Below are 26,245 nucleotides of genomic sequence, written 5' to 3' on the forward strand. Positions count from 1 at the left end.
GGGGCGAGCCCGGTGGGCGGGGCGCCGGCGGAAGTCGCGGTGTTGGCCCCAGCGCGCCCTCCCGTGGCCGGAGGTGGGACGTGACGCGGAGCCCGGCCCAGCCCTCTTCTGCTCCCGCCTCTCTCACTGGCGCCTTCCGCAAAAGTCCGCCAACTTCAGCATCTCAAGCTAGTGTCTTCCCCTGCTTGTCCTCTTTTCCCAATGCCTTGCCAAACCCGGCCCGTGCGCGCGATGCTGTTTTGCGGCAACTTGGAACTTCTTATGCTGCTTGCACTGAAGCCACTCCAATGGTCAAAAAATTAGTTTGTAGAAACATGACCCCTGCTCCTTGGATCATGGGACAGCCAACGCTTCAGAACGTAATCCAACTATTAGAATGTCAGAGCTATAGGTATTGTCTTAGAGGGATGAAACACTTAAAAAAAAAGCAACATGCACATTAACTTTAATAATTTATGTTTGAATAAACTATCATGTGTTGTTGTTCAGCTGCTCAGTCATGTCTGCCCCTGCGACCCCGTGGACTGCAGCACACCAGGCTTCCCTGTCCATCACCATCTCCTGGAGTTTGCTCAAAATCATGTCCATCGAGTTGGTGGTGCCACCCAATCATCTTATCCTGTCGTTCCCTTCTCCTTCTGCCTTCAGTCTTTCCCAGCATCAGGGTCTTTTCCAATGAGTCAGTTCTTTGCATCAGGTGGCCAAAGTATTGGAGCTTCAGCTTCAGCATCAGTCCTTCCAATGAATATTCAGGACTGATTTCCTTTAGGATCGACTGGTTTGATCTCCTTGCAGTCCAAGGGACTCTCAAGAATCTTCACCAACACCACAGTTCAAAAGCATCAGTTCTTCAGTGCTCAGCCTTCTTGATGGTCCAACCCTCACATCCATACCTGACTACTGGAAAAACCATAGCTTTGACTATATAGACCTTTGTTGGCAAAGTAATGTTTCTGCTTTTTAATATGCTGTCTAGGTTTGTCATAGCTTTTCTTCCAAGGAGCAAGCATCTTTTAATTTCATGGCTACAGTCTCCATTTGCAGTGATTTTGGAGCCCAAGAAAATAGTCTCTCACGGTTTCCATTCTTTCCCCATCTATTTGCCATGAAGTGATGCCATGATCTTAGTTTTTTGAATGTTTTGAGTTTTAAGCCAGCTTTTCCCCTCTCCTCTTTTGCCTTCATCAAGAGGTTCTTCAGTTCCTCTTCACTTTCTGCCATAAGGGTGGTGTCATCTGCGTATCTGAGATTATTGATATTTCTCCCGGCAATCTTGATTCCAGCTTGTGCTTCATCCTGCCCAGCATTTCACATGAAGTACTTTGTATATAGGTTAAATAAGCAGGGTGACAGTGTATAGCCTTGACATACTCCTTTCCCAATTTGGAACAAGGCCATTGCTCCATGTCTGGTTCTATATGTTTATAGAAACAGATGATTGTTAATACTGAACTGCAGTTACCTGGGAAGGGCGTGGTAAAGACGATTCACTTCATGCAAGTGTTTTAGTATTGGTTTGCGCTAAATTACTTCTATAACTAAGAAAAAAAAGGAATGCTTGTATTTAATGATGCAATATCTCAGTGTCGCCACAACTATTTATGTTTTGAGGTTAACATTAGAGTCCTTACTGTCCTGGGCTGTACTGGGTGATTTAGCAGCAGTTACCCTTGACTCCTGTTGCAGGTCAACCTGTCCCACATCCTAGATCTGAGCCTTCACCAGGAGTTGCCAAGAGGCAGGGCAGTGAGGAGTCTGGCGGATGCTCCACTGTCTTGAAAGTCTTTCCCACATTTTTGCTTTCACCATAAATCAGGATCAGTGAAACTCCCCTTCAAAATGTGAGACGCTGCATTTAAGCACCATTCTCTTTCCAAGGAAGACTGCTGGCATGACATTCCCCTCAAAGGAAGGGCTCTGTGATGTATGTGGACAGAAAATGCACCCCATTGCTCTGCACTGGGCATGACTAGTACAAGCTCATCTTGAACATCATAATCTTTAAGTGAATGGAATGGAACTATCTGCTGGACCTTGGCCTCAGAGCCAGATCATCGCCCAGGCTCTGCAGCCCCTTCCACCCGACATGCATCTACTCAACAGGCAGCACAAACCACGAGTGGTCGGTTTACAACTTACCTTGGCAAGCCTCAGTGCCTCTCACATCTGTAAGGTGTCAACGGAACTACACGCCTCACAAGGTTGTCAGAATTAAATTAGAAATTAAGTAGCACCTACTGCTTGGCACAAAAACAGGTAAACGATGGGTAAGCCACGGGACTACTGAAAAATGGTGAAATCTCCATGATTAAGCTTGTGGAGAAGAAAGCAATCAATCATGGGATTTCTCCATTAGCAGCTCAGTGATATTTCCCACTTTAAAATCCAATAACCCCTTTATAGAGAAAGTATTGCTTTTTTCCTGCTTCTCCTCTCCCTGCTTGTACTTCTGGTATTCAACATTTCTTTCATTTCAATGCCCTGGTGCTGAAACAAGCAGAGAACTAAAGGATGTCAGCTCAACATCAAATTTACCACTTCAAGAATGTGTAAGAATTACCTCCAAAAATTCTCATACCCATCTAGTGGATATTAAGCAAACTTTTTTCTAAAAAAAACTAATTTTGGCTGTGCTAGCTCTTTGTTGCTGCACGGGCTTTGCCTAATTAGGGTGAGTGGGCGGTGCTCTCTGGTTGAGGTGTTCGGGCTTCTTGTCGCAGAACAGGGGCTCCAGAGTGCAGGCTCAGTAGGTGTGGCACCCCGACTTAGTTGACCTAAGGCATGTGGAATCCTCCCGGATTAGGGATCAAACCCTATCTCCTGCATTGGCAGGTAGATTCTTAATCACTGGACCACCAGGGAAGTCTGAAACCTAACTTTTAACCTATTAAACTCTTGAGGAAAAATTCAGACTTTCATGCATGCAAAGGGTTTCATTCAAGCTGGTTTGGTCATGTCCAACTCTTCTGCAACCCTGCAGACTGTAGCCTGCCAGGTTCCTCTGTCTGTGGGATTCTCCAGGCAAGAATATTGGAGTGGGCTGCCATTTCCTCCTCCAGGGGGTCTTCCTGACCCAAGGATCGAACTTGCGTCTCCTGCATTGTAGGTGGGTTATTTACTACTGAGCCACCAGGGAAGCCCCCTCAGATCTTTCCTATGAATATTAAAATAGGAAGATGTCACTCAGTTAAAATGAGCTTCTGGAATAGAAATCTCTTTGCTGTCAAGCACTACAGAGCTTGACTAAAGTCATTTATTTTGATTTCCATTTAGTGTTGACAGTTGGAGCAAATTATACTAGAAGGCTCAGAAACACCAACCAACCTACTTTATGACCAAAAGTGAACAAAAGTTAACTCAACTGTATTTCAATTTGAAAATATCCTCCTCTCATCCCTACCAGAACATCTGCCTGAAACTGAAACTGAAGCTACAAGGTATCCATGATTAGAATCATTATCTTGCTAAATATTCAGGGTGAAAAATAACCTTAATGTATAATACATACAGACTGCAGTGAAAGGGCTAATGGGAAGATTGTACATAGATCTTACCTGCCTTCTATCTTACTTTTTGTTGTTTATTAAAGTTCCTTTATAAATGGGGGTGGAGCGGGGAGTGGTTTAAAACTCTGCTAATTTCTCATTTCCAGGACTTTTAACCTTTTACTAGGGTATTTCAGTATTACCTGTGCCTCCTACCAGGATAAAAGGGGACTCTCTTGGAGGAGCAGGCAGTCAATCCTGCACCCTGCCCCTCTTCTCCAGTGGTGGAGCCCCCACAACAGGGCTGAAGACCCCAGAGGGCAGGTCTGTCGCTTGCTAGCCATGTTCCACACTCAACCAACTCGGGAGGTGCCGAAGGCTCTCACAAGGTCCCTGGGCTTGACTAGGCTGAACCTGGGGAAATACACCCAGGGGCAAGGAAGTTGGTAAACTGTTCTTTAAAACTCTTGCCTTTGGCACTTCCCTGGTGGTCCACTGGTTAAGACTCCGAGCTTCCAATGCAAGGGGAATGGGTTTGTTCTCTGGTCAGGGAACTAAGATCCCACATGTTGTGCAGTGTGGCCAAAATAATATAAACTCTTGCCTTTGGTTCAAACTGGGGATAGAGGATAACTTCTGGGAAAGGTTTATGTATGCTCAGCTCCTCAGTCGTGTCCGACTCTGTGTGATCCTATGGACTGAAGCCCTCCATGCTCCTCTGTCCATGGGATTCTCCCAGTCAAGAATACTGGAGTGGGTTGCCATTTCCTCCTCCAGGGGATCTTCCCGACACAGGGATCAGACCTGAGTCTTCTGTGTCTCCTGCACTGGCAGGTGGATTCTTTACCACTAAGCTAACTGGGAAAAGGTTTATAGTTTAAAATATTTAGTGTCAGGAAGTTGTATTTTTTTTTTTTTAACTTGGCAGCTGGAGAGCTCAGATGATCTAGAAATGAAGAAGGGAGACCAGCTGGGAGGTCTGTCCTGGTCTGCCCGGTGCCATCAAGCTGTGACACTTTTTATCTTTCCATCAGAGCAGGATATAACATATTAGAAAACAATTGTTCTTTTAGTTTATCTCTGCATTTCTAAGCTTATGCTTAACTGAGGTCGTTAGCTACAGTTTACCATACGGTGGACAAAAAAGAGGACACAAACCAAATTTATACTTAAATTAAATACCATGATTTAATTTACTGGCTGCTTAATCCTGTATTCTCTTAAGTTAAAAAAACAAACAAACACAAACACCAACCAAAAGTAGTTATAATTAACTGTTAACGTTACTGAATTTACACCTTCCAGAAAGCATGAATCCAAAAGGAAATGTCCACCAGGTGATGTGAGCCAAGTATTCTATGGCTTTCCTGTTTCGGTCTCAAACATTCTACATGTCAATGGAAAAAAAATTCTCTAGGGTTTCTCAGTTTTATTCTTCTAGAGCACAGTTTTCTGGCCTGTTACTGAGCATGGTCTTCTAACAGATACACAATTAACTCGTAGGTAGACAACACAATGGCAGTGTTTGGTATCTGCCGGATGAGCTGGGCAAAGAGTCCTCTATAAAAGGCCAGGTAGCCTTCTTCCCGGAAGACCAGCCGAGCAGTCTGGACGAAAGACTTGTACTTGCTGCCCTCCTCCCGGAGCCGCGTCCTGATGACTTCTGCGGGAAGAGACACGCATTTCAGGCTATGGGTGAACTGAACTTCCGAAGGGTGCATGGAGAGAAGGCAAAGCACACAGCTTTACACACGTTAATGTGCAACTGTGGCTCTTTGCCACCTCAGCTCCGTTAAGATGGGGCAGCCACACAGACCATGAAGAGTTCTTTTCAGAACATTTTCTAACTCTAGGAATTGGTCAATTGTCCCAAGACTTATTATGTATACTTCTAAGGGCTAAGAGTGCCAAATGACTTCTAAAGGATTAGAAAAATAATAGTTTCATTTGAATGAGACAATTTTAAGACAGTTTATCGTTTTCTACTCCTAAGTAAATGCTGTCACTTCCCTAGAGGCCTAATTTATATTAAATATAGTGAGTGGTATCTCCAAAAAGGCTTATCTTCCCATGTACTCCTCAACTTTCACATCCTACTAGGATCCCTCTCCACTCTATCCAGCTTAAAAAACCACCTCCTCCTTTCTCAGAGTCTTGCCCACCTGGCCCGGCCTCACCCTGGCCCGTGGCATGACACCTGGCACTGCCCGTCAAGCGGACTTCAGGGCATGTGACGTGGGAAGTGGCAGAGCCCCTCCCTGAGAGCCCGTGGGGCTGCACGGTGCCCTGGCACATGACGAGGCCTCAATGGCCTGTTGCAAGTTGGCCGTGTGCAATGCCACAGCTGACCGTGCAGCAGGCATTGGAAAACAAAACCTGTTTTTCATGGCACAATAAACTGAGCTTTTTTTTTTTTTTTTTTAAGTAGTTCAGCAGAACATGAGGTCTATTATGAATTCCTTACAAAATAAACTTACCCAACAAAGTAGCTTTCCTCAGCACTCCATTCAAGGTGGAAGCTGAGATAATTTTTTTTTTAAAAAATGCTTGGCTCCCGTATCATTTTTTAATTGAGGAATTTTAAATAAAATCCAGATTTTTTTTGTTTCTTTGAAAACATCAGATGTTCCACAACACAGGGCTCACATTCTGCCGAGTGCTGGCCACAATCAGATGGAGCCAAGGAAAGCAGAACTCCCACCGCCCGCGTGACCTGCATGCACGAGATGAAGCCGGCTGCACTGGGACTCAGCTACCTTGCATCACCCGCAGGTACCTGCATCTCCATTTGAACCCCAGAGACCTGGAAGTACTGACACACACCAATGGCCACTGCACCGTGCCGGAAGGCCAGGCAGGACCTACCGTGGGGGTACGCGACACAGGAGGCGCATCCCTTAGAAAGAGCAGCAGCTGCCATAAGTCCAAAAAAATTTGTGGAATTTTTCTCAGTCCCATTTGTAGAAGAGGCTAACGGAGCTTCTTTCAGATACTTCTTTAAACTTTCATAAATAGCAAAACAGATGATGGTTTCCGAAATCCCAGCATACGAGGCAGTTAATCCCCTGTAGAAGCCACGGATGCCTTCCGTCTGGTAAACATATCGGGCACACTGGAGTGTGTTCATCTGCTTGGAGCCTCGCACTCTGCACAAAGGGGACCAATGACAGGCCGTTACGACACATGCTGAGGAGCCTGCCTGCTGCCCCCGAGTCACAAGGATGATAAAGAGAAAGTACATGGGGAGGCACCATAGTCCTCCTTGGTCTGGGGTTGGCTGAGTCCTGTCCACTGTGAGGCCAGGCCCATCAGCTACGTGGGGCCACAGGCGTACAGGATGGCACACGCATCTGTCCCAACTCGCAGACAGGCGCTCACAGTCTTCGATCTACCTTTGGGAAGAGCTAGATGGAGGGTGTTTACCAAAGAGGAAAATATGACTGCAACAGAATCAAAACCATCCATGTGTCTACACATTTGGATGGATGGTACAAAGACTAGACTGAAAGAGTCGTGAAGGCAGTAAGACATGGGGAAGCGCTTAAAGTGGAGAGCAAGACGAAATTCCATGAAAAGTACAATTATAATACAAACACGCTTTAAGGAAACGCTGAAGGAAAACCTGCCGAGAATCTCACCGGGTGGAGCTTATGTGCTCTCTGTTTCCACTGTAGTTTCCAAATGCTGTTATTTTGACTCTTTCTTTTTCGAGTTTACTTATCTGGCCGCGCCGGGTCTTAGTTGCGGCGTGCAGGATCTTTGGTTGTGGCATGTGGGATCTCAGTTCTGGACCACAGATTGAAACCAGAGCCCCTGCATCAGGATCTGGGAGTCTTAGCCGCTGGACCACCAGGGAAGTCCCTCCATTATTCCCACATTTGTAAAATTATAAACATGGGAGAAACTATACAATAACTAAAAGGCCTTCAGCTTGGATGCTCCTGCCCCACGACAGGAAGTTTCCATAAACTGCCTGGATACACACAGAATCCCAGGACTGGATAGCGTTCACACTGGGCGCACGTCGGAGACACTCCTGTGGGGGAGCAGATCAATGTACTGGGTTACCCCACTCCGGCTCCCTACCTGGAATGACCTTTGTAACGCAAATGCAAGCACCCCACTGCCCTGTTTACCATCCTCTCATATGGGGTCTCTCAGTCTTGGCACTACTGAGATTTCTGGGGCTGGACAGTTCTCTGCTGGGGGTGGTCCTATGTGTTGTAGAGTTCTAGCAGTCTCCCTGGTCTCTACCCACTAGATACCACCTAAGCTGTGAGAAACAAATATCCAGACGCTGCCAAACATCCCCTGGGGATAAGGCCCTGGAATCCCTGCTCTAATAGCTCTACACTGCCTCCAAATACAGCCGAGTCCAAGCTCCCGTTCCTCCCCAGGGCCTTTAAGGATGCGGCTTCTCCAGCGTTATCTCCCTGTACCTCTTTCCTTCCCCAGCACATTCATGACACACCCCATCTGTCTGCTGCTCAGAATGAACAAAGCTTCCCTGTCTCCAAATTGGCTGCACACCTGAGTCTCTGCCTGAGGCACCTTCACTGCCAGTGCCCACTGGGCTCCTGGGCATAGGGAGACATCCCTGCCACAAGAGCCCCTCCCTGGCTGCTTCCCTGCACGTCCCATGCAGACTGCATCAGGGACTCCTCTCCACCCCCTCAGGGTCCTGGAACACTGCTGGCCCCTTCTCCCACCAGCCTGTAATTCTATTTTCTGTGAGGCTGTGAGCTCTGGGAAGGCCAGGCTTGTGTCTTGTTCTCTGCTGCTTCTGCTGCCACTGGTGCACAGGAAAACATGCAACAAACCCTCGTTGTTGAGGGCTCTGTCAACAGAGCCCCCCCAAACATAGCTTTAAAATGTCCTGAGCACAGGTCATACCAGGCAGACTGTAACAAATGCACATAAAGAAGGCTCTCAGCTGACCCACGCGTTTACCCCCTGCTAAACAGAAGTGATGTGAGGACATTGTGTGCACACTTGGACGTAACTGCCTGAGGGTCTAGGAGAGGACTGGTCAGGAGGTCGCAGGACAGGAGGTTCTTGAGGGTTCTATCCCTGGTGAGGAAGGCAGATTCAAGGAGACCGAAGCAAGAAACCACGTGACATTTTTTGAAAATTGCCAAGGACCTTGAAGGTTAAGCTGAGGAGTTGGGATTTGACCCTGACAGTAACTGACATTCATTGAAGGCTTCTGAGCAAGATATCTCTTTTAAATGATTAGACTAGACCTGGTACATTTTAGAAGGTTCCTTCAGGTAGAACGGACAGGGAATGTCAAAGACCCACTTCAGAGGTTACCTGGGTCATTCGAGAGAAAAATAAGCAAAGGCAGAGCCCACCTTCATTTCTAGGTGGAGCTCTCGCTTGTTCTCTCCCCTCCTTTCTCTACAGGTAGCTTAAGGTTAGACTGGACTAGCTGGAAGTTTCCAGAGCCCCCCACAAATTTCTAGGCAACCTAGTAACAAAAGGGTACTTAGAATCCTGTCAGAAAACGTTGTTTATCATCATCATCACTGACTTGAAATTACAGTAGTTACTGGGATGTTCCTTGATCTTGTTATTTAATATACTAAAGAAGTATACTAACATATTATAACTTCTAAAAACATTGATAATTGTGTTTCAATAATTGGTTTTCATTGCTTTTAAAAATGTCATTCTAGGGCTTTCCTGGTGGTACAGGAGTTAAGAATTTGCCTGCCAAAGCAGCGGACATGGGTTCCATCCCTGGTCCACGAAGATTCCACATGCAACTAAGGGGCAACTAAGCCTTCAAGCCACAACTATTGAGTCTGTGTGCCTAGAGCCCATGCTCTGCAACAAGAGGAGCCACTGTAATGAGACGTCCAAGCACCCCTGCTCAGTGCAACTAGAGAAAGCCCACTTACAGCAATGAAGACCCAGTGCAAAAAAGAGAAAAAGAATCATTCCAAAAAGTGCCTGTAGGCTTCACTAGAGACTGCCAAAGGAGCCCAGAGCATAAGAGATGTTAAGAGTCCCTGGCTACAGTTTTGGGGGAGAAATCCAGGCTATTCGAGGGCCTTGGGAGACTAAAATGCCCCTTCTGAGGCTTTGGGCGCTGCGGTTCTGGCACCTTCCCACAAGAGAGGCCATTTAGAGCACAGTTCACAGCACTCCACCTGGGGGCGGGGTCTCCCAGGACTACCCCGGGGATCAGGGGCCACACCTGAATGAACTCCTGACATGCCCTTGTGTGTTATTTCTGCTGGCCTTTGTCTCCCCCCTGAGGCTTGGCAGTATAAACCTCAACACAAGAGAAGTTTCTACATATGCTTATATGCAGATAGAACAAAGATGAGGATAGCTAAGGATGCTACAGGTCTCACTCTATAACTGGAACTGGCGGAAGAAAAAAACCCCTAAGAATTCAAGTCTTACATTAGGGAAGTAACAAGTAAAAACTTACTTCCGTTCTAGCTGCATCCGGGTTTTAACCATCCATATAGGGTTCATTAAGGAATTCGTGACAAAAGCTGGAAGAAAAAAAAACAAAATAAAAACAAATACAAAATGCTATCACCGAACAGATCTAATGCTTATTAAAGCCATGTCTTCCATATGATAAACCTTGAAATCAGGCTTTCAATGGGTTAATAATAAAAATGGTTAGAAGCAGTTCCATTTCCACACAACAGATGAAAAATATAGTCCCCTAAAATGTAACATCTATTGGTAATTCTGAACTAAAGTAAATCTCAATTTTCTTGAGCCCTGTCCATGGACAGAGGATCCCGCCTGGAGAGTCGAAAGGGTCACAAAGAGGAGGACACAACTGAGCAACTGAGGATGACCACTAGTCCTTCCAGACTCTAGTTGGTGCTGTTGGTATTCCTGTTAATGTGATTCCTATGGTGGTAAATATGAAACTACTCTGAAACTCAATTGAAAGCATCAGGTCCAGAAATAATTTGTTTTAAAGAAATGATGATCTAATCTGAAAGAATATCTTATATTTAACTTAAAATAGAAGAAACTAAATCTCCATTTACCTGAATCCAAACTTAGACATTTTGATATCTGATTGATCATTTTAGGAAATCGACATTTTAAGACTGGTCTGCCTATAGGAACCATCTTTAAGTCCTCTCCACCTTAATGTTGTTAATCACTCTGCTGCTGCTGCTGTTAAGTCGTTTCAGTCGTGTCCGACTCTTCGCGGACTACAGCCTACCAGGCTCCTCTGCCCATGGGAGTTTCCAGGCAAGTGTCCTGGAGTGGGTTGCCATTGTCTTCTCCATCAACCAAAAAAGCACAAGTATCCTGTATCACTGACTTGACACACAGCAAGTCCTCTGGAATATGTCATCCCTTCCACAGTCTAAATAAATTGATTAGATAATACGATTGGTGCTGTTGGTATTTCTGTTAATGTGATTCCTATGGTGGTTAATATGAAACTATTCTAAAACTCAACTGAAAGCATCAGGTCCAGAAATAATTTGTTTTATATTAGATATATAGACTTATATTTTAGATTAGATAATTAGATAATATGATAAATTGATTAGATAATATGACCCTAGACATGCTTCAGTTGTGTCCGACTCTTTTCAACCCTATGGACCCTGTCAGGCTCCTCTGTCCATGGGATTCTCCGGGCAAGGATACTGGAGTGGGCTGCCATACCCTTCTCCAGGGCATCTTCCCAGCCCAGAAATCAAACCTGCATCTCTTACGTCTACCTGTACTGGCAAGCAGGTTCTTAACCACTAATGCCATTTGGGAAGACCCACGCAGATAGTCCTCAGGTCAACAGGACCTACTGTATAGCATGGAAAACGATACTCAGTATCTTGTAATAGACCATAAGAAACTGAATCACTCTGCTGTATACTTGAAACTAACACAACTTTGTAAATCAACTACACTTGCATTATAAAAAAAAAGAAAAAAAAAAGAATGCTACCAGGAAGGAGGGGCAAAACCAATTACAGCAACATTAGCTCCTTGAAACAGCAAATTGAGGATTATTTAAAAAACAAAATTTCCCTTCAGGTCCATTTTATTTACCAACAGTTTCTCTAAGTTAATTTGTCAAAAGTTGCAAAACCGGTACACAGCTTTTAGTTTATGGCTAACTGACTATTGGCTGAGGCAGTGAGGCCCCACACTCCATCCCTTTGACCTCCCTGCCAGCTCCATATCCTGTAAACATCTTTCTTGTGAAGCATCTTTGCTAATGTCATTTTCCATTTGGGATCCAAAAATTATCTGTAACTATTCAGATGGATTCCTAGTACTTTTATTTGGAGGAACAGGAACAAAATGGATACATACAATTTAGAGGTCAGCAGAGGGTGGAAATTTTTCATAAAACGTCAATTTAATTCTCTAAAATACCTATTTAAACAGACATAAAATTTATATTGAAAATGGCATGGCCTTCTTGCAGCAATCTACAACTGACATATTTCTGCCAAGAATTTCCTGGGAGAAAAATCCTGTTGTGAATTTTCTATGGTAGGTGGAATGATTCCCTCAAAAAAGAACAGAAACGACACCTGATCTATCACCAACCCTGCTGAACAAACCCCACTACAAGCCCCAAGCCCTCATCACAGAATCCAGCTGCTAAGGACAACTGTACACAGGGTATGCTAGACACCTGGGAAGTCACAGAAAAAGCAGCTCAAAGTTTAGAAAGTAATGTGATAGAAAGACATGAAAACACATTAATATTCCTTTAAAAGACACATCACACTAACCAACAGCACACATGAGAACATGTCAATCTTAACATGTCAATCTTAAGGGAGAATAAATGGAAGCAAGTTACAAGCTGTTCTCAAATACTCAGATTTCATCAATTCTAACATAGTTTCAGAAAAATGAGTTCGGGTGCAAAAGAAACAGAGAGCTAATTTTTAACTCCTGGAAAGAGACTTTCTGGCACAATGCATGCTTTAGGGAGCTGAGACATTCAGCACTCACTGGTGTAACACACCTGCAGAACCAGCTGAGAATATGTGCACGATGTTGCTGTTAGGCACGAAGACGCCATTGAACTGCTCTTTGGCTTTGGAGTAGCAGGCGAAGTACACAGCCCTGTCAGAGCAAAGAGAGAACACGGTCAGGACATCTTGGGACACTGGCTCCATGCAACCTCTTGATAAATTCAGGAATATGGGGAAGAGGTTAACAGGTAATTGCAAGCTTAACCTCATCTGGGCTCAAACCAAAACCTGCTGCAGGCGCCTTGGGGAAGCTCCCTTCTTGTCCCTCCAGAAAGTGTGATGATGGAAGTGTCCTAAATAACTGAGGAAGACGAGGTTTTGATAGTATACATATGAAGTCCATTTACATTCTTCATTCTGGATAAATGCCAATCCTCTTAAGCACCAACATATATTGTAATTGTTAAAATTTATAATAATTTCCAACATGTATCACATGTGTCCTGCCTTACACCACAAGGAGTGTGTCACATGTAATTTGGACTTTTTTCCTGATAACTCAGAACCACAAAGGAAACATGCAGGCTGGCACACGTTTCCATAAAGGTCTCCCTCCACTGATGCACTCCCAACCCCAGAAGGGGACCGCCGGAGGGGTGGCAGCCCCTCCCACCCCGCCCCAGCTCTCCAGTCTCCTCTGCCTGTCTGCTTTCCCCTCGTCTGTCTCCTCTCAGATCAGGGCTGAGGAGCAGAGCCTGCTTGTGGTTTTCCCTGCTCTTCACCAGCAATGCCAGGGAAAATGGCATTCTTTTTTTCCAGCTGGCCAATGGATCAATTACAGAATGTATTTTTCAACCTAGGATGCTGACTACTTATCATGGTTGTGTTATGAAACTGTCTTTTTTTTTTTTTTTCTAGGTCCCAACTGTTCTAAATGGGTGTGGTAGCTAAGACTCTATATCAGACTGATGGGCGTTACCAAGTTAAGCACTGTCCACAAGTAGAATGATTCCAGTTCTTCATCAACTACATATATGCAGCATGTCTGTGTTCTCTTAATAATGTGTGCCCCGTATAATCTCACAGGCTAGTACTTCCTGTATTTTCAATAGATTACACACACACAAGCTACGGAACTTCTAAAGGAACAAAAGGGTTTAATAAGAATCTGCATATTTATGATATCCTCAGGAAATCTGTGTAGAAACTGGAGCACTGACCTGTAAGAATTCAAGAAGCTTTTAGTCTTCACTTTATATAAAATGACATTCTCATTTTTGTTATAAAGATTCTCCTTAAAGTCTATTGTAAATGTCAATTCATATAAGTGTCCTAGCAGTTACACCCAGCTCCCCTTTCCGGAAGGCAACTTCTAGAAGCAGTTTCTTACCTATTTTTCAGAGATACACTGCCCCCACCCCTCCACATGCAGAAACATTCATTCCCTTTCATATCCACATGTGTGTATCCTCTGCATCAGTCCTGCCCAACAGAACTTCCTGAGGAACTGGAAATGCTCTACGCCTATGGTCCCGTAGGCAGGAGCCACTAGCCACATGTGAATGTTAAGTATCTGAAATGTGGCTGGTGAGACCAAGGAACTTAATTTTTAATTTTAATTAATTCAAGTAGCCCCATGTAACCAGTGGCTATTGTATTGGGGCAGTGCAGCTCGATGTATTCAAATAAACTTTAAAGAAATTAAACCTTGTAACAAAAATGGGGATTTTAAAAAAATACATAAAGTAAAACCTAAAAGCCTTTAAAATTCCTTCAGATGAGTGTTTCCAAATGCAAATTTTGATGTGGGTCTGAGATCCTGTCATATAAATCAGCTCTTCGGTGATGCCACTGCTGCTGACCACACACCATACTTAGGAGGAGCAAACAGAGAAAGTTCTAGGTGATGGGAGCAGAATAATTTTCAACTTAAGAATACAACAACCAACAGCCTCTTTCTAACACACACACACTGAAAGACATACCAACAGTTAACACTATTTCTATACATCAGATGCATTTAGGATTCTTACACAGAAAAAGAAACTAGTCATCTAGCAGTACTGCCCCTCTGGTTAAGAAAGGACTTGGTATATTACATACTGTATGTTGTGGGCTAGCTGAAAGGTTCAATGCTTACCTTGATGGTGCAACTCCAACCAAATTTGGACCCAAGCCTCTAAAAAGTGACTTTGGTCCCTCCTTCTCCAAGATTGACCTGAATAATAAGAAAAGGTGTATCTTTAAAATCCTTAGGCAAGGGCTATGCAAAATGATAAGGGGTAAATCTTCACATTAGCTCCTTGAATAAAGAACAGAATGTTTACAAACCCCCTGAGGTCTTATCTGATTATATTACAATACAGAATCAGAAGACTGAAGAATACTGCCTTCATTACTACAGTGAAAAAACATGCTTCAAAAGCTCTCCTGTCCACACAGGAGTAATGTTCAAGGTTTGCACAACATATGGGCATTCCTGTAAGGCAAAAAGAGCACCTGACAGGTATCACAGAATCTTTTCCTTACTAGCTGGTATCAAGTCCAAGCCTTGTAAGTGACCCCAAGGTGCACTCTTGTCTGCAAGGCCCAGACTCACTCTCTGGTCACGCTGAGGGTCACTAACTCTCTGCTCACCACACTAGACACCTCACTAAAGTACAATGCACATTTCTTTCTTCATGGCATCTGGGGAAGGTCAAAGCAGTGTGTTTCAAATGAAACCTGGCCACACAATGGAGTATCATTTGGTAATAAAAAGGAGAAGACTCTTTGAGAGTCCCTTGGACAGCAGAGATGAAATCAGTCAATCCTAAAGGAAATCAACCCTGAATATTCATTGGAAGGACTGATGCTGAAGCTCCAATACTTTGGCCACCTGATATGAAGAGCTGACTCATTGGAAAAGACCCTGATGCTGGGAAAGGTTGAGGGTAGGAGGAGAAGGGGTTGACAAGAGGATGAGATGGTTGTAGCATCATCAACTCAATGGACATGAGTTTGAGTAAACTCTGGGAGATAGTGAAGGGCAGGGAAGCCTGGCATGCTGCAGTCCATGGGGTTGCAAAGAGTTGGACATGACTGATCGATTGAACAGCAACAAAAAGGAAGTACTGATGACTCATACAAGGATGAAGCTTCAAAAAACATAAAAGCAGACACAAAAGGCCATATGTTGTATGATTTCATTTAGATGAAATAATCAGGAGACAAGTGTATCGATAGAATAGTGGTTGGTTGTCTAGGGCTGTGGGTTTGGGGATGGGGAGTGACTGCAAACAGTGAGGGGATTCTTGTAGTGGGAAGGAAAACATTCTAAAATCAAACTGTTGTCAAGGTTGTACAGAACTCTGTGAACATATTAAAACAGGTGAACTGTGTGCATTTAGTGGGCAATTGTATGGTACGTGAATTACATCTTAAGTGCATTTTGAAAAAATTTTTAATTGACTTTATTTTTTCATTTGGCCACACCATTTGGCATGTGGGATGCTAGTTACTGATCAGGGATCAAACTGGTGCCTGCTGCAGTGGAAACACTGGACTGCCAGGGAAGTACTCTGAATTACATCTTACTAAAGCAGTTAAACCAAGAAACCCAGAGACTCACTGAAGAAGTTCTAAAAGATGAAAGAAATATTGGCAGTAACAGTTTTCATGGTTTTGCTCTTGTGCTAAATCAATAGCTTAACAAAAGATAAACGATATAACTGGAATACAGACTGTGGATTAGTTATATCAATATTAAATTTCCTAAATTTGAAAACCAAACATTTTCAGATGGTTCAGGGGATAAAAAAAAGTATGTATATAGAGCAAAAACAAATAAATAAATGTGGCAAAATGCTAAACACAAGAGACCTGAGGTAGAGTATAAGCAAGGTATGTGCCCTGTTCCTGTCACTTTTCTTTAAGTTGGAAATCATTTCACAATAAAAAACTTAAAAATGAAAAAGCTATAGGTCATAGGTTATAAAAATACTGAACTCATCCTAACACTCTAAAGGAACTACATGTTTTACTGCGTTTTCACACTGGCCAGAATCAAGCCACTTGGTCCTTAACAGAGACATCAGAATTTGGTGTTTTCAACTTTAAATTCTTTACTGTTAACTCTTTCTCAAAACAGGATTCAGTTTAAAAAAAAAAACAAAAAAAAAACCATGCTCTCTGGGAAAAAAAACTTCTCTCAAATAACCACACCTTGAAGTGACCTACATCTCATAGTATAGTATGTGAAAGCTTTCAAATGGTCAATACATTTAGAATTTCTTCAAGTTTAGGCTCTGTCTGTGGTCCCCACAACTGTTCACTGTACCGCCAGCCCTAGGAGACACTTAAACACAATTAAGGGCGTCTCTGGCTCCAGGAAGCTGGGAGCCACGCATCTATAATGCAGTGAGGAACTGGTGTCCTCAAGTGACTCAGGCCTTTTAAGAGCTGCAAAAAGGCTGTCTCTATAGTGACGCACATTAACAGTGGGCAAAAAGTCAAATCTGTTATATAATTCAAACTTCCAACCTATCTAGATGTTTACAAAACTTTTCTGGAACAATCAAGTGCCTACTATAAATGGTACTCCTCAGCTTCAAAATAAAGCATGTTTAGGGCCCAGACTAAGTTTCCCACAGTCCTATAAGCTTTCATTTAGGAAAGAAATGCAGAAGGAAACTAGGGTCTTGTCTGGAGTGTTTTGTTCTCTTCCCTCTCTTAGATCAGGCGATGCATACCACAGATCAAGTTCCAAGACAAAGTTCTGAGCTGAAGCCATCAGCTTTTAAAATAAAAACTACCTCACTAACATATTACTTTTCACGTTAAAAAGGTACTTGAAAAAATCCTGAAATAGTTTAAAGAACAAGAGTTTTGACTGGAACAATTATTTTTTTAAAGATTATGTCCTAAGACTTTTTAAGGCAGATACTTGAATAAACTGATTATGACCCTTTGGAAAATTTAATAGAGAGAGCCTAATTGTGTTAACATCTTGTCTTCAAATAACTATATTCAAAATATAAAGGTAATCAGTGCTCCAATGGAGAATACCTTTTCTCTAATAAATTAACCTGAGACATAAGCATACACTGATTTGTATTTTGAAAAATAAAATTCCTGTAAACAAATTCTGTTGTCTGTTAAGTCTTTAAATGTAGCACTTCCTGGAAGAATAAGATTAAAAATAGGCAGCTTAGTTTTAAATGAATAACCATCTGACTATAGGCCACCAGGCTCCTCTGTCCATGGAATTCTCCAGCAAAGAATACTGGAGTGGGTTGCCATTCCCTTCTCCAGGGGATCCTCCCAACCCAGGAATCGAACCTGGGTCTTCTACACTGCAGGCGGATTCTTCATTGTCTAAGCCACCAGGGAAACCGCCTGATAAACCCAATGGCTTCTAATTGTGAGTAGATGACCTTGGTGGACTTTGTGGGACAGAGAAAAGGCCTGGATCCTTGCTCTCAGTTCACCACTTCCTAGAAAAAGAGCCTGCTCAGTAGCCCCTCACCACTGCTCTAGCCTAGGGGTGATTAGTGGAAGAATCAGAAAGCACAGTCCAGTAATCCAGGAGGGTGAGGAAGGTGGTGGGGAACCAAAAAGCAGTCATCTTCTATTAAACTATCCTGAACGACAATGCTGCTTACACTGGTATACTGTTTGATGCAAGTACTGGGTAACATTCTGCTTTCAGAACTTAGTGACAAGAAACATATGCCTACCCCGAGGAGCATGTGTGCTTTCTCCAGATGAGAGCTATGTAGGGTGACAGGCCCCCTTTTGCCTTCATTACCAGGAAACTCAGCTATAAATCTTATGTTTAAAAAGTACAGGAAGTAGGTATTATGACAGCAGCTAATACTGGTTATTTGCACGGCAGAGGGAGGAGTGGGTGTCAAGCTCTTCATATTCAACATCTTACTGATGCGTCATGTTCTCTTTGTCCTGCATTCTTGCCGTGAGGCAGGCATCATTCTCAGAGATTGGGGACACCTCAGTTGTCAGAACAAATCGAAGTCCCTACCTCTGGGGAACTTCTGTTCTGGGGGGGAGCCCCCGCAGGGAGAGAAAATAAACAATATAAATCAGTACATTACAGTGCACGATGGACAGAGGTAAATGCTGTGGATAAAAACAGAGCAGGACAGACAGAATGTGAAGGAAGGGCCTGGTTTTCAATAGCATGGTCACAGGAAGGCCTTCCTGCAAAGGGGACAGCTGAGAGGCAGCCACGCAGATAATGTCCAGCAGAGAGGCCCTGTTGTGGAATGTTCCAACGTTCTGGTCTTTTAAAGGGCCAGTAAGGAGGCCAGTATAGCCAAAACGGTTTAGGAGGGAGAAATTCAAGGGGGCGAAGTCAAGGAGGTTAATGGGAGGGGTCCAGGAGGCCCCATAGGTAGCCTCAGCTTTTACTCGGAGTGAGGGCAAAAGGATCTCCTCTGCTTTGCTGAGAACAGCCTGGGGATGGAGCAGGGTGCAAGGTCTTCCGCCAGGCCAGTTAGGAAGGTGGTTGTCTTGCATGTGGTGTGGGCGCTGTTCATGTGTTTTAAAAGATGGAGAGGTTGTTGGGTTTTTTTTTTTTTTTGGTTTACATTTTAGTAGAAGATGTGTCGTAACACACCTGAACTAGAGAAACATTCCCATTTATCTTAGGGGCTTGGCCTCAGTGACACCCTCGACTTCCGGGTAAGAGGTCCCCAGTTACAGTAAATAAATAAATCTACCAGTCATGCAAGACTGGCAAGTATGTAAGAGGAAGTTCACCTTGGATGTTAGCAAAGCTGGCAAATAACCTCTGTTTGACTATGTCCAAAGCCCTTCAAGTTCCTCAGGAGCAAGGCGTCACTGGAGACACTGCTAGTGACTAGACGAACGGGGACTGGTGTCTTCAGAGCCAGTCTCTCTCCTTGCTGACAGCAAAGCGCGCCTCCCATCTCAGTGCCCCACCTTTCCTGGCCTGCCCCTGACCTTCTGCATTTTGTGACTCCACAATCCTTCTCAGCATTCAATTAAAAAAAAAAGATTTGCCTCGAGTCTTGGCTATCAGCGACCTCTTTCTCTAGTTGGGACCTTGCCCTCAGCAGCTGGTGCTGTTGCCCAATTTGGCCCGAGCTTGGATGTACCCTGGTACATGTGTTTGGTGTGGGTGCCTGAATTACCCAGAAGTTGGCTTTACAAACAAAACGTACCTAAAAATAAATTAAGCACTTTCAAATCCATTCTACCTTATCTAAACTGTAACTGAACTCTGCTCCAAATTCAAAGTGTTGTTGTTAAGAAGACAGAGAATCTCCATTTTATTGCATCTTTTTCTAACGCTTCCCCACTAAACATCCACACTGGTACACGGCTGTGTCTCTCTTGAACCCGCGTTCTCCCAAAGATCAGCTTTAGAGCTCTGAGTGACACGCGGAGTCAAGTTCTCCTTTAAAAGCACAGGGTCCCCAAGCTAAAATGCAGACATTGCCAAGTGCTCTTCTGAATTTCTGATTTTGCCTTAAGCCAAATTCAACTTAAGAATATTCAGCGACTTGGTAAGCAAATGAAATATTTTAATACAGTAAAAACAGATAAACTAGGTGGGTAGGCTAGGTATGAAACAAAAATTATAAAGATCAGCTTATTAAACATATATTGTAGTTTTCCTATAAATGTAAAATTATTTTCAAATAAAAAGTAAAAAATTACAACATTTTGTTTCCATATTACTTCCTCTTAAAATACTAACAACACTTCTCTTGTGCAATTTTAAAATTCATTCTACAAGCCTCAGAGCTTCTCACTAGCACTCAAAAGACTTGGGGCAAGAGGAACACTCTGATGTAACAATTTAAACATGGATTGTTTTGAGTTTGCTTTGTTAGGTTTACTTTAACTGGCCCTAGATGGTGATCACTTGCGTGCCGGGAGCCCTGAGGCTAAGAGAGCAAAGTCAGAGCTAAAGACATTGGTATAGATACCTAGTTCTTAAATTTGGTCACAGCCTCTACAAACAGAATATCCCATCCAATGGGCCGGATAAACATTCTGTGTTGACATTGCGGGGTGCGTGGGGGTGGGGGTGGGGTGGCAGGGAGGGGAGGTGCGGGTGGCATGAGGCCAGAACCGGGACTGCACTTACTTCAGAACCTGTAAGAGTCCAGGCGTCACTGACGTTTGTCTCACCACCCCAGCTCCGCTGATGGTCCCCAGATGAACCTGAGGATAATAGACTGTCCGAAGAGCTAATCTTGAAGACTGCAACCTTGTCTTAATGACTTCTAGTGGACAAGTGAAAATAGCACCAACCGTGCCCCCACACCTGTAAGAAAGGAAACCACAACAGGGTCAGAAAAGCTATACTGAGCTGTGCATACATGAAATGGGAAATGGAATTTTTCTCTATTAAAAAAAGAAGAAAAAAAGGTACCTATGTTCATTTCACAATTAGAGCATACCAACAGGGTGGGACAAACGGAAAGAGCAGCATGGAAACATTAATACACTAACATATGTAAAACAGATAGCCAGTGGGAATTTGCTGTATGACTCAGGGAATGCAAACCAGGGCTCTGTGACAACTGAGAGGGGTGGGATGGAAAGGCTCAAAAGGGGAGACATATGTATACGTATGGCTGATTCATGTTGATGTATGGCAGAAACCAACACAATACAGTAATTATCCTTCAATTAAAAAGAAATTAAAAAAAAAAACTGGTTGAAATCCCAGTAGCTAAAAAGATAACCACCGCTAACATGTTAGTACATCCTTCAGGGCTTTTCATTACTGGCTTTTTAACCTCACATCTTTTTCTTCTTATCTAGATATTATGAATGTCTTTCCATGTCAATATATATACACCTACATCACCACCATTTGCAATGGTTGCATCCTATTCCTATCTATCAATGTGTAATATTAGATGTTCACGTCATTTCCAATTTCACTCTCATGCTGCAATGAATATTCTAGAAAATGTATCTTTTCACAGTGAAATAAAAATTATTCAGGTAGTGCTACTATTTCGAAAATCAGTGTTTACTACAAGTCAGATTTTTATTAAAATCTGACTAATTTGGACTCCACTGAAAATCAAACTAAAGCTTACCTTTTAATAATGAAGTCTGTGTGTTTCACTCAGAACTAATCAATTCATCCTCCAGAATTTCATGCACTGGCTCTGTGGGTCAGAGTTCCCTTAATGATCCTTCACAATTGGTTCATATAAAAATATTACCTGAACTTAAAATTTAAATATTTTCACCTATTTATCCTAATATACAGTACGTCAAGGCTGTGTATTGTCACCCTGCTTATTTAACCCATATGCAAAGTACGTCACGTGAAATGCCAGGCTGGGTGAATCACAGGTTGGAATCAAGATTGATGAGAGAAATATCAACAGCCTCAGATATGCAGATGATACGGCTCTAATGGCAGAAAGTGAAAAGGAACTAAGGGCCTCTTGATGAAAGTGAAAGAGGAGAGTGAAAAAGCTGGCTTAAAACTCAAAATTCTGAAAACTAAGAGCATGGCATCTGGTCCCATCACTTCATGGCAAATAGAAGGGGAAAAGTGGAAACAGCGGCAGACTTTATTTTCTTGGGCTCCAAAATCACTGCAGGGTGACTGCAGCCATGAAATTAAGACACTTGCTCCTTGGAAGAGAGCTATGATGGACCTAGACAGCACATTAAAAAGCAGAGACCTTACTTTACCAACCAAGGTCCATCTAGTCAAAGCTATGGTTTTTCCAGTTGTTGTGTGTGGATGTGAGGGTTGGACCATAAAGAAGGCTGAGAGCAGAATTGATGCTTTTGAACTGTGGTGTTGGAGGAGGCTCAAGAGTCCCTTGAATAGTCAAGGAGATCCAACTAGTCAACCCTAAAGGAAATCAACCCTAAATATTCATTGGAAGGACTGATGCTGAAGCTCCAATACTTTGGCCACCTGATGTGAAGAGCTGACTCACTGGAAAAGACGCTGATGCTGGGAAAGATTGAGGGCAGGAGGAGCAGGGGGTGACAGAGGATGAGATGGTTGGATGGCATCACTGACTCCATGGACATGAGTTTCAGCAAACTCCGGGAGACAGTGAAGGACAAGGAGGCCTGGCGTGCTCTAGTCCATGGATTCGCAGACTTAGCAACTGAACAACAATCATGAAATAGCTATTTCTGTCTTTTCTTAAACAATAATATCCATGAAACTGCATGTCTGGTGGGCTGGTTCCAGATAACAATGTCCCAGTACCACCTGAAGCCACTCCTAGACCACCAGTCACAAAGGTTCTTCTCTTTGGAGAAGATCAGAACACTGACGATCAGAACCTACATCGTATTCATCTTTGTATCCCTGGCATTAAGATTCACAGGTTCACAAACAATATGTGTTCGTCAGAAGAGGAATTACTAAACTGCCCTATAAGGGAGCTAAATGTCTGAAAATAGCACTTACTCTCTACCTTCTATCACAGGCTGGAAGGCAGGAGGTGTGTACTGTATGTTCTTGCACTTGGTTAGAGCACAGTACCGGCCAAACAGGTGGTTCAATAAAAATGAAACAGCAGAAGCATCTATGATTGGGAAAAACAACAAGAAAGAGGAGGGACAGGCCTTGGCAAACACAGAATCTGAAAGTGAGCTTTCTGACTCAATGCAGGTGTTAAAAATCTGGAAGCGAACCCAGCCCCTCAGCCCCCAGGACAGGCCCTGAGGTAAGGGGTGAAGTCAAGTTCCCAGGAAGCATTTTAAAACCAGGAGTCTATAGTTACATATAGCAAGTAAAATCCTGATAACTACAAGCTAGATAGATGCTATCAACTTAAACTGCACTGCTGCCACTGATGAATGATTATTTTATGACAAGAATTCAACCCTCCAACAATCCTACTAAGGTAGGATTGTTTAGCTTCAATTTACCACAAAGAACCTGAATGTCAGAAAAAAAAGAATGACATACAGACTAGGGAAGCAGGGAGGAGAGGAAAATAGCCATTTGGAACTACGTAGGTAAGTTCAGTTCAGTCCAGTCGCTCAGTCGTGTCCGACTCTTTGTGACCCCATGAATCGCAGCACGCCAGGCCTCCCTGTTCATCACCATTTCCCAGAGTTCACTCAGACTCATGTCCATCGAGTCGGTGATGCCATCCAGCCATCTCATCCTCAGTCGTCCCCTTCTCCTCCTGCCCCCAATCCCTCCCAGCATCAGAGTCTTTTCCAGTGAGTCAACTCTTCACATGAGGTGGCCAAAGTACTGGAGTTTCAGCTTTAGCATCATTCCTTCCAAAGAAATCCCAGGGTTGATCTCCTTCAGAATGGACTGGTTGGATCTCCTTGCAGTCCAAGGGACTCTCAAGAGTCTTCTGCAACACCACAGTTCAAAAGCATCAATTCTTTGGCGCTCAGCTTTCTTCACAGTCCAACTCTCACATCCATACATGACCACAGGAAAAACCATAGCCTTGACTAGACGCACCTTAGTCAGCAAAGTAATGTCTCTGCTTTTGAATATACTATCTAGGTTGGTCATAACTTTTCTTCCAAGGAGTAAGCGTCTTTTAATTTCATGGCTGCAATCACCATCTGCAGTGATTTTGGAGCCCCCCAAAATAAAGTCTGACACTGTTTCCACTGTTTCCCCATCTATTTCCCATGGAGTGATGGGACTGGATGCCATGATCTTCGTTTTCTGAATGTTGAGCTTTAAGCCAACATTTTCGCTCTCCTCTTTCACTTTCATCAAGAGGCTTTTTAGTTCCTCTTCACTTTCTGCCATAAGGGTGGTGTCATCTGCATATCTGAGGTTATTGATATTTCTCCCGGCAATCTTGATTCCAGCTTGTGCTTCTTCCAGTCCAGAGTTTCTCATGATGTACTCTGCATATAAGTTAAATAAGCAGGGTGATAATATACAGCCTTGACGTACTCCTTTTCCTATTTGGAACCAGTCTCTTGTTCCATGTCCAGTTTTAATTGTTGCTTCCTGACCTGCATACAGATTTCTCAAGAGGCAGGTCAGGTGGTCTGGTATTCCCATCTCTTTTCAGAATTTTCCACAGTTTACTGTGATCCACACAGTCAAAGGCTTTGGCATAGTCAATAAAGCAGAAATAGATGTGTCAGAAGAAATGGAGTAGCCATCATGGTCAACAAAAGAGTCCGAAATGCAGTACTTGGATGCAATCTCAAAAACGACAGAACGATCTCTGTTCGTCTCCAAGGCAAACCATTCAATATCACAGTTATCCAAGTCTATGCCCCAACCAGTAACGCTGAAGAAGCTGAAGTTGAACGGTTTTATGAAGACCTACAAGACCTTTTAGAACTAACACCCAAAAAAGATGTCCTTTTCATTATAGGGGACTGGAATGCAAAAGTAGGAAGTCAAGAAACACCTGGAGTAACAGGCAAATTTGCCTTGGAATGCGGAATGAAGCAGGGCAAAGACTAATAGAGTTTTGCCAAGAAAATGCACTGGTCATAGCAAGCACCCTCTTCCAACAACACAAGAGAAGACTCTACACATGGACATCACCAGATGGTCAACACCGAAATCAGATTGATTATATTCTATGCAGCCAAAGATGGAGAAGCTCTATACAGTCAACAAAAACAAGACCAGGAGCTGACTGTGGCTCAGATCATGAACTCCTTATTGACAAATTCAGACTCAAATTGAAGAAAGTAGGGAAAACCGCTAGACCATTCAGGTATGACCTAAATCAAATCCCTTATGATTATACAGTGGAAGTGAAAAATAGATCTAAGGGCCTAGATCTGATAGATAGAGTGCCTGATGTAGGTAAACCTGCCTTTAAATCATGATGGTAATACCACCCTAAACTGAGCTTTCACTGCCAAGTGCCTGGATTCAATCCCTGGTTGGGGAACTAAGCTCTCACGAACTGTGGCAAAAAAACAAATGTAACAAAACAAACAACAGAGCTGTCTCTTTACCCAGTGTTTGCTGAACTGTGGCCAAAACCCACTGAACACAAAGCAACCTAGAGGTTATCTCAACCAGAACAGGAAGGGAGGATGGCAGGAAGGACTTGACCTGTGCGTGGGACAACTATCATGTAAGCTCCTGATTTTGCAGGGTGGTACCATCCTGACCTCACAGGGAACCTGGGTCTCGATGAGGTTTATATACTTTCTCAAAGCCACGAGTGCCTAAGTGTCTCAACTGAAAACCAAATCCAGACCCTTTGTCTGCAGAGCCTGTGCTTCCCTCTATACTACGGTATCCTCTCTGGGAGTATTACGGAAGGACAGGTATTTATATATAGTTTGTTAAAAGCTAGTTCACACTATTTGCAATTCACAGTTAAGATGGTAAATTGTCAATTAAGACAACTAGGACTTATAACTTTAATGTGTCTTTCAGTATGAAGAAAAAATCCTGAGCCCAACTGAATGTTGGTTGATATAACGTGCTCTGAGCACAAAAACATATCTAAAGAAAATGGGATATAATAGCATTTTAAAAAGGGAAAAACAAAACAAAAACAAAAAACTCTTCCAAACCTGTATTGATTCACATAAAATAAATTGCTCTTAATCTATTACAATAAAAACTAGGTAATGATTCCATGTCGCTGAAAAAAAAAAAAAAAGCCCAGAGGTTGCGGTAAATTCTTGCATCAGAAAGTCAACAAGTTCCAATAAGACACTGGTCAACCACCTCTGCCTTGTCCCCAGGTCAGCTGTGTTTCTTACCTCAGCCAACTGTCGTCTACACGGATGCCACCGGTCAAAGGACGGCCTGCAGAAGTGCTAAGCAAACACCCGCTGACAGCGAGCTGGTCACCTCCTGGGTGGGGGTGGCAGGCCACACTCGCTCTACAGCCACCG

The 26,245-nt window shown here is 43.4% G+C and overlaps 1 protein-coding gene across 1 annotated transcript in view; it reads right to left on the reverse strand.

Annotated features, from left to right (window-relative positions):
• Nucleotides 1–4,681: 4,681 nt before the first annotated feature.
• SLC25A33 (solute carrier family 25 member 33) overlaps nt 4,682–26,245 on the reverse strand; it is a 31,577-nt gene continuing 10,013 nt past the window's right edge. Inside the window, exons 2-7 of the mRNA XM_068986150.1 lie at nt 20,532–20,711; nt 14,556–14,633; nt 12,466–12,566; nt 9,928–9,994; nt 6,351–6,631; nt 4,682–5,148 (exon numbers count right to left, since the gene is read on the reverse strand). Of these exons, the coding sequence (XP_068842251.1) occupies nt 4,946–5,148; nt 6,351–6,631; nt 9,928–9,994; nt 12,466–12,566; nt 14,556–14,633; nt 20,532–20,711 (910 nt within the window). The 3' untranslated portion in view covers nt 4,682–4,945. The remainder of the gene's footprint in view (nt 5,149–6,350; nt 6,632–9,927; nt 9,995–12,465; nt 12,567–14,555; nt 14,634–20,531; nt 20,712–26,245) is intronic.

The sequence above is a fragment of the Capricornis sumatraensis genome, chromosome 14 (genome assembly GCF_032405125.1).
Source record: "Capricornis sumatraensis isolate serow.1 chromosome 14, serow.2, whole genome shotgun sequence".
NCBI classification, from domain to species: Eukaryota; Metazoa; Chordata; class Mammalia; order Artiodactyla; family Bovidae; genus Capricornis; species Capricornis sumatraensis.